Source organism: Thalia democratica, chromosome 2, assembly GCF_965202585.1.
Source record: "Thalia democratica chromosome 2, ktThaDemo2.hap1.1, whole genome shotgun sequence".
NCBI lineage: Eukaryota > Metazoa > Chordata > Thaliacea > Salpida > Salpidae > Thalia > Thalia democratica.
Window position 1 is genome coordinate 19422907 of NC_139166.1, and position 16180 is coordinate 19439086.

A 16180-nucleotide genomic window follows, 5' to 3' on the forward strand; every position below is an offset into this window, starting at 1 on the left:
CAAATTTTTAGTCCTCCCCTGCTGTTTGATGCTTTGCAAAAGGACTTTTTCATCCTCGTCCATAATTTCCACATAATCATGGTCATCTTCTGAGCTCTTGTCAAAGGCAGGCACGACCTTAAGAGCGTCAATTTCCTCATATATGCAAGACTCCCTTCTTTCACAAAAACCATCAGTTTTCTCTGGCAGGCTTGAAGGCCCAAAGGCTGGAGATTCTGGAAGCCTCCTCCCTTGTATGTAGTCTTTAATCTTTTTCTTGTTGCTTTGCATTATCTGCTTGGCCAGTGAGCTCTGGTTAGGCAGCATTTCCAAGTGGACTACAGCATCAAACGCGCTTGCAGTGTCATTAAACGAGTTGTTTGATTTCAGGTTTTTCTTCTGTCTCGTGCTTGCAAACGTCTTGGACCTGTTCACTGCTTTCCTGTTGTTTTGAGGCGTGGCAGGGGCGGAACTGCAGGTGGTTGGCTCCAAGTCAATGTAAATTGGCTGCCTGAAAGTAATTGGGATCTCATAGCCGTTTTCATCTGCCGTGCTGTTGAAGCTGCAGCTTTTTTTCAAGCTCCTTTCATCTTTGCCAGTCATTTCAGAAAAGTTTTTTATTCTGGACTCAATGCTCTTGCAAAGGAGTCTGTCAGGATGAGCTTGGTTTGCCGTTATGTAGATGCTCTCTTCATACTCATGCTCCATTTTATGTTTGTATTATTACAACAAGTTTTAATGAATGTCTGTAAGTAATAGCCTGAAATTAAACTTGAAGTGTGTTTATGCTACTAGTTCATAACAACTGTTAATAGATGACAAAAATATTATTCAATTTTTTTTTTAGTACAATTTTACAACTACTATTAAATCTAATTTACTAGTTACCTGTGTCTTATAAACTTTCTAGAAAGATTTATTTTGTCTATCACAGTCTACATAAAAATTGTAACTTGTTAGAATATTTTGAAATAATAAATATACTAAATGTTTGTATAGGATATTATATATTCATTACTATATTTAAATTTTGTTTAAACAAAAAACTAAACACAGGCAAAATAAATTCTAGTAGAAATAAATGGAAAGCTCCAAAAATGACAAATCCAAAGTACCTGGTGATAAAAGGTAAGTTAAAAATGTTATACCTAAATTTTTCATGTATATAAAGAGTTTTTTTCTTTTATTATTCGTTATTCTGTTCAGTTCAACAACTCTCTTTTTAGCAGACACAGTGTATTTATATATTTAAGTTACCTTTTTTATGAGAATAAGTTAAGTTTAATACTGTTAATCATAAAAAGATGAGTTCACAAAGTTTTAATTTTTAAGTATTTAAATAGATAGTTGTGTAAGGTAATAATGAATAATTAAGTTTTATAAACAATCTATAATATTTATATATATTTATCACTAAATTCAAAGTATACTTTTTTATTAGTTGATTTAAGGAAACAATTTAAATTTAGTTTGTAGTATTTGCATTATTCAGTTTTAACTTTAACTAACAATTTTTAGTTAATTCATTTTTATCAAAACTATTTCAGGATCTTTTTTAGGTTCAACAACAGCAACAATAGAAAACGTCCTGGCAGTCAACCTAAAAACTCTTCAAATAATAAAGTAAGCTCTTTAAAAATTAAATTTAGTTATTAGATATAGTTTGCTTGGGCTTGTAAACATTAAAGGTAAAATGTTTATTTAATTGTTTTTCGTACCCTCTGAAGTACCTCAGTTTAGGCATCTGTTAAAAGTAATTTTAATATGTATATAAACCTTGAGTTAGTAAAATATTGTCTTATGTCTTAAAATTTGCTCAAATTCAAGCTTGTCAATAAGTTCTTACCCTGCTTAAGTAATCAAACTTGGACTAATGGATTTTGGCGATTTTTTGCTGACATCAGAAAGATAAGCTCGTTAAAATACTATTTAATCTAACTAGTTAATTTAACTACTAATTTAGTTATTTATAGTCCTGTTACCAAAAAAAAAACTAGGTGAAGATAAATAATACAATTTATATACTGATTAAATTTTTTTTAAACTTTTTTTTCTTGACCATTTGCAGGAAATTTATTCACAATTTCTAAATAAATCAAATGAAATATAAAAATAAACTTGTTTTTATAAAACTCTGTTTTTTGTTTACGTTATACAAAAATATTAAAGATTTAGTTTTAAGTTAAAATAGTCAGGGTTCCCACTACACAATTTTCTTACTTTTTACGTTGCTTATTGACTGATCTTTATTACAATATTAAATTACTTTTTTATAATAAAAAGTAAGTGTGATATAAAGCTATTTCTGTGCTAAAGCACTGGCTGTCACAAGATACGAGCTGGATAAACTTTAATTGCCATTTTTCTTTACTGCGGCTATCAGTACTTTCTAGCGGATAGTTAGTACAAATTTTAGAATTTTTGTTAATAAGAATAACATATATATATATTTTTTATAAAACATGTTTTTTTTTGAAAATTCAGTTGGAACATTGAGGTTCCTTAATTTAGATGTATGTTTTTGTGAAAGTTACTTAAAAATAATATAGTAAAGTAATTATTTTAAAACTTAAATAACAGTAATAAGTACATATTTTTGAATTGAGGCATCTTAAAATTTATTTTTCATTTTATCTTGCTTTGCTATTGTTAATCATTTTGTAAAAGTGAAGTTTAAAAATACAATACAATTTATATTCTTAAAAAATGTAGTGAATGTTATTTGTTATATAAGCAAAATTACCAGATAGTAAGGTTTTCAATAGATTGTTATTTTAGTACTTTTATACTTAATCAGTTACAATTAAACATATAAAAAATATTATAATTTTATCGAAGCTTAATTATAAAATGTTAAAGTAGTTTTTTGTTTCATAAAACACTGATATAAGATGAATATATTTAAAATTTGACTGAAACATTTGTAGTTAAAAAGTCTAGATTCTTTCTATAACAAATTATTACTTGAAACAGATAATTTATCAAAAATGCTAAAAAAGTGTTTTTTCGATTGAAATTGTTATGCATTTGTGCTTCAAGTATCAGTAAACAAAAATTTTTGGTCACACAAATTTTATAATCAGACAAAGCTTTAGGTAGTATGAGACCTAAGTTTTACTCTTATTTATTCATCAGTCAGTCACAAACGTGCTACTAACAGTCTAAAAAACCTGCTGCTACGACCAGCAAGTTTCTGCGTTTACGAATGATGAGTTTCAATATGCTTATGTCTCTGTATAATAATATCTTGCGGTCTGATAATTAAAGTCGAATGATCAAAAATTGTTGTAATTAATTTCTAAGCTCACCTCATGGCACATGAAAATTTACATTTACCTTTGATGATTTTTGCGGATGTTTTTATTTGAATAGGACTTTATATACTATTGAACAGGGTATAAAAAATTAAAAGGTAATTCTACCTCAAAATGAACAAGTAAAATTTATAACGAGCTGTTTGAAATATAATTTCGAAACTTATGAAGAGATGAGTAAATAGATATTGTGACGTGTTTGCAAAACAATTGTAATGTTCTATTTGTTTATAGTTTTGTTTGCTTTACATGCTAATCGTCAATAGTATGTTATTTCTTTTATCTTTGATAGAATTGTGTGGCTAACTATGGTATTTTAATATTAATTTAACCTTATTGCACACTTTTCAAATTTATCTTAAAACATAAAAACATAACTTAAATGTTTAAATGTTTTACTAAATTAAATTTAAGTACACTTTTGAACTTTATGTACAATCAAAATTACTTTTTTGTATCATTTTAATAAGTTGTATAAACGACTTAATTTTTATTAGCTTCAACAAGCAATTGATAATAATACTTAATTTTTGTAGTTCAGTATTATTTTTATTTATAAATTGACAACTTTTTAAACGAAAATAAACTGCTGCTTGAATGATTTCATAACTTAGAAAGTAAAATGCAAATGATAACACACTGCATATTTGTATAAATCGATTAGTAGTTTTGCACTTCATTTAAAAATATACAAAAACTAATTTTGAATATGATATATGTTAATCTCCAAAGTGTTATAATGTTCAAACTATAAAAAAAAGTATTCAGTTTAAATGTAGGTCACACTGTAAAACCGAATTCATACACGTTTTTACGAAGTGACGTAAACTTGCAATTAAAAACTATACATAAATTCAGTATAACAAATCAGTTTAAGTTAGTATATATACATACATACAGCTTATTTTTAAATTGACGTTTTACGTTAATCAACAAAATCTACATAACATCTAGAAATGAAAGTTTTCTAAAACAAAAACAAACAATCTTAATCCTTTTGTACACACTCAGTGGTTCATTTGTAATCTTCACTTATAAACAAAACAAAAAAACTATGTTAAAACAAATCAAAAGGCTTGTATAAACTTGTCATGCTGAGCTACTACTAGCTGTGTCAGTTAGCCGTAAAAACAAATCAAAAGAATTCCCCAAACTTTACTACCCATGAGTTTACCTATTGTTTGGTTTGTAACGATTTAAACTTTTTCTAAACTATTAAAGCGAGAGAAGCACTCTCGTTTTAATGTTTTGCTTGCCCAACGGACTTTATTTGAACGTATTTTCTTGAGATTAATAACGATTAGATTGATTTTTAAACATATTTTTGAGGCTGTTAATAATTTATATGTTTTAGCCTGCGATCTGATTAAACAGATTTTGTATTGTTTTTTGTCTAAATAAACAGTTTATGCACATAAAGTAATTTTAATTCTGTTTTTTTTTTCAGAAAAAAATGAGATTTGTTGATGAGCGATGTGATTTCTGCAATAAGACTTTCGAAACAAATATTGTTAGTTTTTTTTAATTGTGTTTAATATTGAAGTAAAATGTGGTTGTTAAGTTATTTTACTTAACAAAATTAAATAACAAAAATTTGTTTGTTTAACTTATATCATAAATCAATTAGATGTACAATTTGGACTTTTGTAAAAACAAGGTAAAGTAAAAGTTTATTATATTAAGTAAAAAAGTTAAAAAAAACATTTTCTTCTTTATTTAAAGTTATTGATTCTTAGAGCTGAAAAGTTATTGGACAAAAATTATTTTTATATGCTATTTAATACGTATATTTTAGTTTAACTTTTTTTTTAAATTTTATATACTTAAGTAATAGTTTACTTCACAATAAAAACTTTTGAAAATACTTGTTTAAAAAATAAAGGTAATACAATTAAAGTTTTTATTTTAAATGCAGCTGAATTAATAAATCATCAAAGTTAACATTTTAATTGCATAAAATAATTTAAATTAACTTAAAAACTTTTAACTTATTCTATAAACCTAATTTTTGCAATGTTTACAAAATGAATCGTATAGCTACAGATTAGTATACTTGTTACTTTAATTATTGTTTTTTTTCTACACAGCGCCTTGTCGAGCACCTTTGCACAGTTCACCATCAGAGCAACTTCCACGATGCCAAGGAAGACGCCACTTCAAAGTTTGTTGTATAAATAAATAAAGTAATATTGTAATAATTGCTTCAAGTAATTTTAGTTTTTAAACAGGTTTAAAATGTCTATTTTTTATATTTCTGCTGTCATCTTTGTTCGCATTTTATGTATTAATAAAATTTAAGTTTAAAAAATTTGTATATGTTTGGCATTTCTCTCCATTTATAGTATATTAATTTAAAAGTCACTTTATACCCTTGATAAATCTTTAAACTCAATTATCATTAGCATTCTTAAGTAACCAACTAATTTTCAACACTTTTATTTTGGTGCGTATTTAGTCCCTGTTTTTAATATAATAAAAACGAATAGACTAAAGCTGCACTGCCTCCTGTGTAAGGATTATAATAAAAAAATATTTTATGATGCTCATTCCTATTTTTTTATATTCTTTACACATCTTTAAACTCTGTTTAGTTTATTTTTCTCAAGTACTTAACTCAACTCAACTCCAGTGCTTGGTTCACTTTTTACCACTCTGTAAAACTTCAAAAAACTTAAAATTTTTACTCAGAGCGAAACTGACCTGCATCCTGTGCAGAAAGTCTTTCGACGTGCTGGTCGACTTCGTCTCTCACACGAGGACGTCGGCCCACCACAGGGAAAAAGACAACATGAACCGCATGAAGTCGGCCACGCTGGACAGACTGCTGGAGAGGTTAGATGGATTTTGATAGTTTTTATTGTTCAGCAGTTAGTTCGAGTTATGGTCAAGCTGTAAATATTTATTTTTGTTTGTGATAAGTATGAACATAACTTGTAATGAACTGTACTCATTGGTATAGAAAGCTAAAATGAATTAAAAAATAAATAAATGAATGCTACTAAACATTCCTAATCTAAAATACGTTTGACCTGGTTATTAATTATTAAATCTACTTTTTTTTTATTAGCTTGGATTTTTTTAGCTAATACTAAATTATAACTTTTGTACACATTTTTTGTTAAATATTTGCAAATAAATTTTAAAGTTTCCAACGTAAAATGATAGTTTATTTTGGCTTTTAAAGATTTCATGCATGTATTCAGTATAAAAAGGCTTGTTTCGATTAAATAAATTTAAACGCTTGGTGACATTAGTGCTAAAATATTTATTGAAAGATAAAACGTATTCATTTAGTTTATTCCATGTCGTAATTTATTTTTGGCTACTTATCACACAAAGAAGTTTTTTATAGTAAATAGAAACTATAATTTATAAAACTTTTAATATATCTGTCTACGGGAAAAACTAGTGATTGCAGTTTAAAATTTAGTTAGTATCTTACAGAACATCTTAAAAGCAAAATGTACTTGTAAGTAAAAGTAAATCAAGCTAAGTTTTTTATCACAATGTATAAATAAAAAGTTCATATTTTTATTAAAATTTCTTTCTTTTAAACTTGTTACAAACTTAATTGTTTAATGTCTCTATCAGCAAAACTTTATTGTCTTAAATCAATATATATATATATATATATATATGTTTTTTTTTAATAAGAAATTTTAAACTAAGTTTTTCTGATTTTATTGTGTAATATAATTTGTTGTCAATTAATACTGTTTTTTTCAGTTGAAAGTAAGCTTTTGTATCACAAATTAAACAAATCAGCAGTAGGTGAACACAATTTTATTTTAATTTTTTTTAATTTTTTTAAGGCAAGGTACATCAAAAATATAACTTCATAAATTTTATCTTAAGTTAACTGGATATATTAAAGCTAATCATTTTTTTTGCTGACACGGATTTAAAAAAGCTATTATTTTAATGAACAAAAGTTTCAATGCGTTCCTGTGAAGGAAATGTCAAATGTGTATCAAAACACACTAAACTATTTAAATATTTTTCATTTACACGTTCCAGGAACAAATGGTGTTTCAAAAGTAGTTTGGAATTTCCCGAAAAACTGAAGTTGACGAAACCCAAGGACAAGTTCCAGGGCTTGGACACCGAGCTGACGCCTCTTCAGAAACAAATGTACGAAGAAAAGAGGGAAACTTCGAGGGTCAGTTGTTTGTTTTAATATTTGATTATTCCATATAAATTTTGACGGGGTTTTGTAACATCACTTACACAAAGGAGAAGGGTTCTTTTTGTTGGTTACTGCTGAATGTTTTGTCTTACCGACATTCAGATGTATGAAGGAGGGAAACTGCAAGGGATAACTAATAAAACAAAATTGTTTGCTTGGATCAATTTTAAAAAATTAGTTTTGACTTTGATTATAACTGTGCGGACACAAAAGTTGATTACATGCTATTTTCGTTGGTTACTACTAAATGTTTCGTGATCAATAATTTAATATACACTAGTTTTTCTATTCTAATAAAAAATAAACACTCTATACCTGTTTGTTAAGAAAAGTAAAATTAAGCTGTGTGCCAAGTGTAGCAGTATTTCTCTGTTATTTAAAAATATTTAATGAATGATTGTTTTAAAAACTAAAATCTTTGTTACAAATTAAATAGTGTTATAGGTAATTTTAGAAAACTCTACTCTTGCATTTGCCCAAGTTTAAACAAAAAATAAATTTTACTTGATTGTTTTTGAATTAAATAATCTTTTCGACAGTTCTACAGTTTGAAGAATCAAGAACGACAGTATATAGGGCAAAAAAAATTCGAAAAAGCCAAAGAGTGCGCCAGGAAGGCGGAAGAGTTGAGAAAAAAATACAACATTAAGGTGAGTTGTGAAATGGTTTTGTTGAATTCAAAAAATATCGGGACCTTGTTTTAAATTATTTATTTTGTTTTTTGAATAGGGGCTTGAAGCTTGAAAGTATTTTTCATTTAGTTAGAATTAGATAGTTTAAAAGAAAGTTTAGAATGTTATATCATTGAAAGAAAACAGAAAAGTTGTAATACTTATCTAAAAGTTTTTTAAGATTGCTTATTGTTATACAGCTTTATGAATAAGATAAGTTAAAAAAAAAGATTAAAATAAGCTTGAAGTAAGTATTACAAATTTAGTGTTATATAAAAAACAGGTCAAAAAATAAGTTGAGCAAAAATTTGTGTTTAGCCTTAAAATGTAGTTAGTTTTAGACAATTTTCACATATTTTTTTTAGTATTTTTCTAATCAATTTAATTCACTCTAAGAGCCGATATGACAAAGAAAAGCAAAATAATCCTCCGAGACAAAGTATTCCTACATGGCAAAATAATCTTCCAAGGTTAAATGCTCTTCCGAGAAGTAAAATAAGCATTATTCCAAGTGTATATTATCCCTCGGAGGTATATTATCCAACGGGGGTAAATTTTTCGTGGATGCCTGTGAGTGATTGGTAGAAATATATTTTATCACGGTTTCATTTTGCACACCAAAGCATGTTAAGCATGGATAAATAATTTTGTTTTGATTATAAAATATGCAGTATTCGCTTTCGAAGTAAATTTAATTCGTCGTTTAATATATATGTGGCACATAGCTCGTTGATTTTTAGAAAAGATGTGTTGTTTTATTTCAACCATAAATATAAGCTCAATACCAGTCAGATTCGTTTAACACATAAAATTATTTGATCTTATGTTACTAGCATTATTAAATGATGGGAAATTTTTAATTACTTTTTTTCGGAAAGCAAAATTTCACCTGCTTATTTCAGTTTTTTAGTTTAGATAATAAGCTGAGTATGTATAGTTTTTGACCAAGCTGTCTGTATGTAAATTTAAGAGTTTTGTTTAATGTCATCTCTTTGTTTATTTAATTATTCTTTTTGTTGGTAAACCATAACTGCAAAAAAATATTTAGTTGTTTTAAATTGATTTTATTTGATTGATAGAATCAAACGTTCTGCCTGTAAGCAAAGTTGGTAGAAGTTTTACCAACAAGTTTCGATTATTCACAGCGTCATTCATAATTTTTTTTTGGTTTAATTAAATAAACTGGGTTGAACAGATTTATTGAAACATTTAATCATAAATTAGATTTGTTTCTATTTAAGTTTGTTAGTGATAAAATACTGAAACATAAGTTCAATAATAAGTAATATATTTATAATTAATTGAATGAAATGATAAACACAATTTTTTAAATTGCAACTGGTTAATTCAATTCTGGTAATCATAGGTTTTTATTTTATAGATTGGTTCTTACACAATTTACAGTGTTGCTAAAAATTTTTTTTTTTTTCTAGTTTATTATAATTTAAAAAGTTAAAACATGGTATAATTTTATATACCAATTTTATTAATTTTAAGTTTTAGAATTTAAAAAAATTCTTGGGTAACCTTACTGAATAGATAAGCATTTTGAAAAAGTTGAAAGTTTTTATGAAATTATCAATTATTGAAGCTTACTACAAGGTTACTACAAAATGATTAAATTTTTGAAAATTCTCGTAATTTTTGTGTAGGAATATGTAAAGTTTTAGAGAAAAATTTTGAAACTTACTTGAAATGTGGTTTTCTTTGAAAAAATATTAAAATGAAAAGCATGGTTAATTTTTCTTGAGTTTTTATAATAATAATATAGTTGTCAATAATTTGAGTATTGTAGGTAAAGAAGATTAAATTTATCAATAATATAACTCGTTGATATTAAGAACAATAATTTTCTATATTATAGGTATATATTTATATCAAGTTAAAGTTTACTCTGAAAAAGATCAAGGAAAATTACTTACAATATTTATGCATCGATAGATCAAGAGTGATTTCAAATATAAGCGTAGCAACTTAGCAGACCACTGTTTTATAGTTTTTTAAGTACCTTATATTTTTAATTTTTAGAGTTATTAAAGTTTAAAAAAAAAATGTATTGTTTAGTTAAATTTAATTTATTATTGATATTTATATTTTGGAGTTTATTTTTTCTTCAAAGCACTTTGTACTGAATAAATTAAAAAGCATTTACAACTTACCATCACAGCAAATATAATTTTGAACTTGAAGATTTAAATTTTTTGTAGAACCTTTACAAAGTTTAATATTTGTTAACCTTATTAAAGATACATTTGTAGACCAAATTAAAAATAGTGAGTTTTTTTAAGTTTTTGTTAGTACTTTACATCACTCTGCATTATATTATACAATTTATGTTATAAATTAAAATAATTATAAACATAGTTTGATACACTAAAACCTTGAATAACTAAATAGTTGAATGAATGATAAAGTGACAAAATTTCAATTTTATTATTGTAATAAGCTTATAAAATATTAATTTTCCAGCCCAAAGGTTCATCAGGTGGCAACCAACACCACGGTAACCCTAACAACCAGCATCGTCATCACGCAGCCCGGCAACAAAACTATCAGTACCAACCTAGGGGGCCACAGAGCTTCACGCATGACTACCGTTCCCATAACAACTACGACAGGGATCCCGCTCCCAATAGATACAATCAACGTTAGTTGATGCGTCATACATATTTTGATGACTTACCAAATCGTTTATTTAATTTATATTTAAGAAACATAAACATGTAAATGATCATTATTTAGTTGTACTTGGTTATCTTTTGCTAGAAGCGAAACATCGCTTTACTCAAAAGAACTTAGCTCAACATTAGTATTGTTTTTTGCTCAGTATTTCTTAGAGCACTTTTAATTTATCTAGTTAGTAACTCTAGATCTAATCGGTTTAACAAACTACATTTGTTACATAAGTAAGTATTGCCATAAGAATTGCTTATTTTTTTTGTTCTTACTTCCTCTTTATAAGTTGATACGTTTTTTTTTAAAGCAGATTTCTTAACAAAATGTAAAAAACATTATTAAAAATTTATTCTGTCAAAACTTGCAACATGACCAAACATTTAATTTTTAAAAGTTCTTTTGAGTAAAAAGTATCACAAAATAATGTTATTAATACTACTGCATGTAAATATTGTAGTATGTGGTTTTCAAACCTTGTATTTAATTTTAGACGCTTCGACACCACAGTACCCGCGAGGTAGTTACGACCCCAGCATCAAACATGGTTTCCGTGGTAACAACAGGTCGTGGAACGAGAACCACTTGCAACACAGGGACCCGAGACTGCAGGGAGGAAATGACAGAAGAGTTGGTTGCATTGTGACGTCAATGTTATAGTTTTGTTAAGATTGTCTTACTTAGTATTTTTTCTACTTGCTTCATGTTTTATGAGTCCAATAATGTTTGTAGTTGTTGACTATATACACATTTAGGACATTTTTTTTAGTTATGATTAAGTAGTCATTTGTTTATATATTGGCCTTTGGACCACTATAAGTCTTTTAATCTTAAATTTAAACATATCTATCATATTTTTGTTTACTGCATATCTAGCTGAATTTAAATAAATGGACAAACTTTATAAAATGGAAAATTTGTCTTTAAGTCTCTTCCAATTGCCAAAATTAAACCCTTTTTATATACAAACTATTTTATCAAACAGAAAATTTAACTGATATAATATGAAAAGTAAAGTTTTTTGATTTCGAAAAATATAACAATAAAATTTCTACAAATAAAAAATAAAATAATAGTTTCATTTTAAAACATATTATAGTTCATTAATAGCAGACACTGGTAATGGAAAAAAAAAATTAAAAAAAAAACTTTATTTACTTAAAAATAAACTACTCTCAAACTTAAATCTAAAAAAAATACAGAACATGGATATACCTTAAAATAATTATATGTATCTAGATTTCGTTTTTATTATTTTTTATAACTTAGTTCGAAACTCAAAACAATTTTATATTGATCTTTGCTAGCAAGCTAAACAAATTAAGCTTATCTAATAAAACCGTTCTATATTTCAATATAAGGAGAAAAATGAAAATAACTTTCTTTTTTCTTTGACCTTAAATTCTACTAAGAATTTAATGAGTAATTTCATGATTTTTAAAATTTACTTATTACGTATCAAAATGTTATTATGTTATGAATATTCTTAAGTATTTTATGTGTTTTATGTTTATTTGAGTTAGTTTTATTGAGTTAGTTTGGAAGACTAAAAAAATTCTTTTATTCCACCTTTTTTAGTGGATTGCATTAAGTCAATAATACTAGAGTAAATTGAACTAAATAATAAAATTGTATTGGACGATTTCATTAGTTGTAAATAAATTGAAAAAGTAGTATCAGTGTTTAGCGTTCGCAAAACCAACGCTTTAAGTTTACAAAGTCTAACTCTAAACATTTTACTTAAAGAGAGGATCCAACGAAGAGAAAGTTGCTGATCCAGGATTGAATACTCACCATAACAACAGCGCCTCATCTACACCCTCCAACAACGGAGGCCGTCACCCTAGCAACGATAGAGATGCGGGTCGCCACATTAGCAGTTGGCGTAGCAACGACAAAGACAGCAAAAGTGTCAGTAGCAGAGTTAGCAGTAGTGGTGGTAGGCATGGTAAAGATGTTAAGGAATACACCCACTTGGTTGTTGGCCCTGGTCAAGGTAGTGATTACCATACAAACGACATGCCATTAAGTGGTAGTTATAGAAATATGTCATTAAGTGATAACCATAGAAACAGTATGTCGTCAAATGATAACTATAGAAACAGTGTTCTATCGAGTGATAAGCTTAAAAGCAGTATGTTGTCAAGTGACAAGCATAGAAACAACATGACAACTAGCAGTAGCCATAGAAATAATGGTTCACTAAGTGGTGACCATGGCAGGAACAATGTCTCGTATGGGTCTAAAGCGAGCGATTCTTTGAAGCAAAGCTTAAAAGACATACAAGAAGTCAAAAAAATGATTGATAAAAAGTTAGAGAAGTCAGCAGCTAAACCGATTAAAGTTTGTGGTTTGTATTAACCTTAAGAAGTTTAACTATTTACGCTTTTATATATTTAAGCTGTAAAAAATAACGTAAATGTTTTGATATTAAGGTTTTTAATCTTAAGATTAGAATTTTTTATACCTTATAAAAACGATAATCCAGTTTCGATTGTAACAAAAAAGGTTCTTCGTCAATGTGTTGTTATACCTTAATTCTTTCTAAAAAGCTAAATACAACAGTTTTTTTTTTCAACTTTCAACCTTTCCACAGCAAACTCCCACCGAAGCCAACAGCAACGGGAGCCACTCCACGGGCTACATCAGCAGCTCATCGCCCAAACCCCCTTCGTCGTTCTCCTCCTCGTTGTCAGGGAAAACGCCCCCGTTGTCGAGGAGCTCTTCGTCGCTTGGCAACCCGCCATCCAGCTACGCCACCCCTCCCTCCAGCGAGAACAACTTCAACAAGATTTGGGACACGGCCAGGCTGGGCAACCATTCTAGGCCCAATCACAACAAGGGAGCTTCTAATTCGGCCAATCAGGGCAAGGGAAGCCATGGTTCAGCCAATCCGAAGTCTTCCCGCGTTTTATCTTCTTCTGATGGGGTTTTTAGTCCTGGAGTGTCTCCGAGGATCATCAACGTTGATGAGGTTGGTTTTGGTGTAACTAATGTAAAATCAATAATTTTTTATCAAAAGTGAAGCCTTTTCATTAGAAGTTTCTGATTTAGTTTTTTTTACTTATTACTTGTTTAAGGACATGTAACTTTGAAATGGTTATGAACTAAAAAACTTGAAAATGAGGTTTTAATTCAGTCAAAATTTTTCTTATATGTACTATTTGACCTGAAATAAACTGTGGTTTTGTTTTCAATAGATTTAAACAACATTTCATAGCAATGATTAGTTAAGTTTCTGCATTGCACAAATTTAATTATCAACTTCAAAAATACGTTTAATTGTTTTTCCTAAAACAACAAATTTTATGCTCACAACTATATTATCATTAAAACTTCATTTGTAAACTTTGTAAAATAAATCATTTATTTATATATTTATGTAAAAGCTCCACTTTATAATGGCTATATGTAAAACTAATATATTCTTATTTGTCTAGAATAGTATTTTATTTTCAAAATTTGTTATAATATCTATACTAATATATTTATTTAATTAGTTATTCAATCGCAAACCACTTTTCTAAGAAATTTACTCAATGATTGTGTGTTGCTTTTTTTTTTAACAATTTTTTACTTTCTCAAAAAAGGTAACACATTTATTTATAACGCATATATAACATTTCACTAAATGTTTGTGATAATAGTGTTAATTTTTTTATTTAAAAAATGAAAATAGTTAATCAAAAATCTTATGTTAGTAGTTTAAGGAAGCTAACTTATATATTTCTTTTATATATAGGTATATATTTAAGTTTAGTTCTTTAGTCTTTTTTGCTGTGATGTTGAAAGTTTTAATTATAAAGGAGTAGATAATTATAACTACAATAAAAGGTGTTTATAATAAGTTTACTGTATTTAAGTAAAAATTCAAAAGTTTCATTTAGTTTTATTTATTAATACTTTTGGTAATATAGTAAGGTATAACACTATTTTTTTTTGAACAATCAAAGAAAATGTAGATTACATGAGATTTCTGTGACCTTTAGAACAATAAAAATAAAGTTCAAAGGTATTAAACATATTTTATGCTAATTAATTTTTGCCAATTTATCTTAAAGTCTGTTAACATTTTATTTATATTTTCAATTTTAAACAGTCGAATCAGTTAGTGATTTCAAAAAAGGTAACAGAACCAACTGGAAAATTTACTTTATCAGAAAAATCGTTAGAAGTACTTCGCACAGACGCTAGTAAGCATTTTAAACAGTATTTACTTAATAAAAGAACAATTAGTTGCATTTTTTAAAAACTGTGTCATTTAAAATTAATAAGTTTGTTAGGTAAAACATATGATTTAACTAGTAGATTTAAATTCTTATCAAAAATTGCTCATTTGTAAGTGTTATTCTTTAAAATTTCTTCAAAATAGTTTGTTTTTAAGCTAAACAATTTTTGATATGACATGATTTTACACTTGTTTAATTTTAAATATTCACATAAAAGGTTCTTCGGTTGTTGAAGGACTGGAAGATGATCAGGTGATTATTGTGGGGGAACCCGCGGAAAAAAAGTTAGTTTAAGTGAAATTTTTTTTCACGATTTTTTCTGATACTTTTGATTGCCTTTGAAGCAAATTCTTAGTTGTCAATAAGTTATGATAGAAAGCATCAGTAGTTTACTTAGTATTTTAAATTTAAGCCATTTTGTAAGGTTAAACTTGTAAAGTTGGCTTCTTTAAGGTTGTGTACTTTTACTTAGTAAGGTATAGCCTCAGTATTAGTTATTTTAAGTATAAATCAAACAGAATTAAAAGTTCTTGGTTTTTGTAAATATTTATATTTATTAATGTTAAAACTTAACACACAACCCTAAAAATCTCAAAAAAAAAAACTATAAATTTATTTAGTAAATAGTGTTTAAAATTTTCAATGTACTGTGGTGCTGTTTGATTGTTTAGGGTTTAAAGAAAAATAAATTCATTTGGTTTGTCTGAATGGAGTAAAGCTGTTTAATAAAGTATACGCCAGATAAAGTTTATAAAACTTTGCAGCACTCAGAAAGAAAGTAATTCAAATGGAGATGATTCTATTTCTCACCCAGAATTTGAAATTGTGCATGACAAGGATGGCAATGAAATCATTCAATTGAAGTACGTTTCAACATGTGTATTTGAAATATGTTTAGTACATGTAGTTTAAGTACTAAATCAAACAAAAAAATTACAACTTTAAAGCGTAGAGTTGTTTAATAGTTTTAAAGTAGCTTTAGTTTTTATAAAAAGATAATTAGTTAGGTATCTAAGTATAACAATTTGATGATTGTTAGGTTTAGTCGTTTGTCTTAAGAAAAGAACTAAAATTGCTTTGGTGCACATGTTTATGACATTTAAAATTTTCTGAAGCAACTACGAAGTT

General features: G+C 27.2%; 1 protein-coding gene across 6 annotated transcripts in view; it reads left to right on the forward strand.

Moving 5' to 3' along the window:
- The first annotated feature begins 1037 nt into the window (after nt 1-1037).
- Nucleotides 1038-16180, forward strand: part of LOC145849733 (uncharacterized) — a 40303-nt gene continuing 25160 nt past the window's right edge. For 5 of the 6 annotated variants that reach the window (XM_082954769.1, XM_082954772.1, XM_082954770.1 and 2 more), the window contains exons 1-14: nt 1040-1107; nt 1527-1602; nt 4741-4803; nt 5381-5454; nt 5982-6125; nt 7311-7452; nt 8019-8129; nt 10620-10797; nt 11317-11453; nt 12570-13166; nt 13420-13797; nt 14923-15016; nt 15270-15336; nt 15817-15915. In XM_082954769.1, the coding sequence (XP_082810895.1) occupies nt 1061-1107; nt 1527-1602; nt 4741-4803; nt 5381-5454; nt 5982-6125; nt 7311-7452; nt 8019-8129; nt 10620-10797; nt 11317-11453; nt 12570-13166; nt 13420-13797; nt 14923-15016; nt 15270-15336; nt 15817-15915 (2207 nt within the window). In that variant the 5' untranslated portion in view covers nt 1040-1060. Of the gene's footprint in view, nt 1108-1526; nt 1603-4740; nt 4804-5380; nt 5455-5981; nt 6126-7310; nt 7453-8018; nt 8130-10619; nt 10798-11316; nt 11454-12569; nt 13167-13419; nt 13798-14922; nt 15017-15269; nt 15337-15816; nt 15916-16180 lie in introns of all 6 variants that reach the window. The other variant, XM_082954771.1, reaches the window with a different exon arrangement.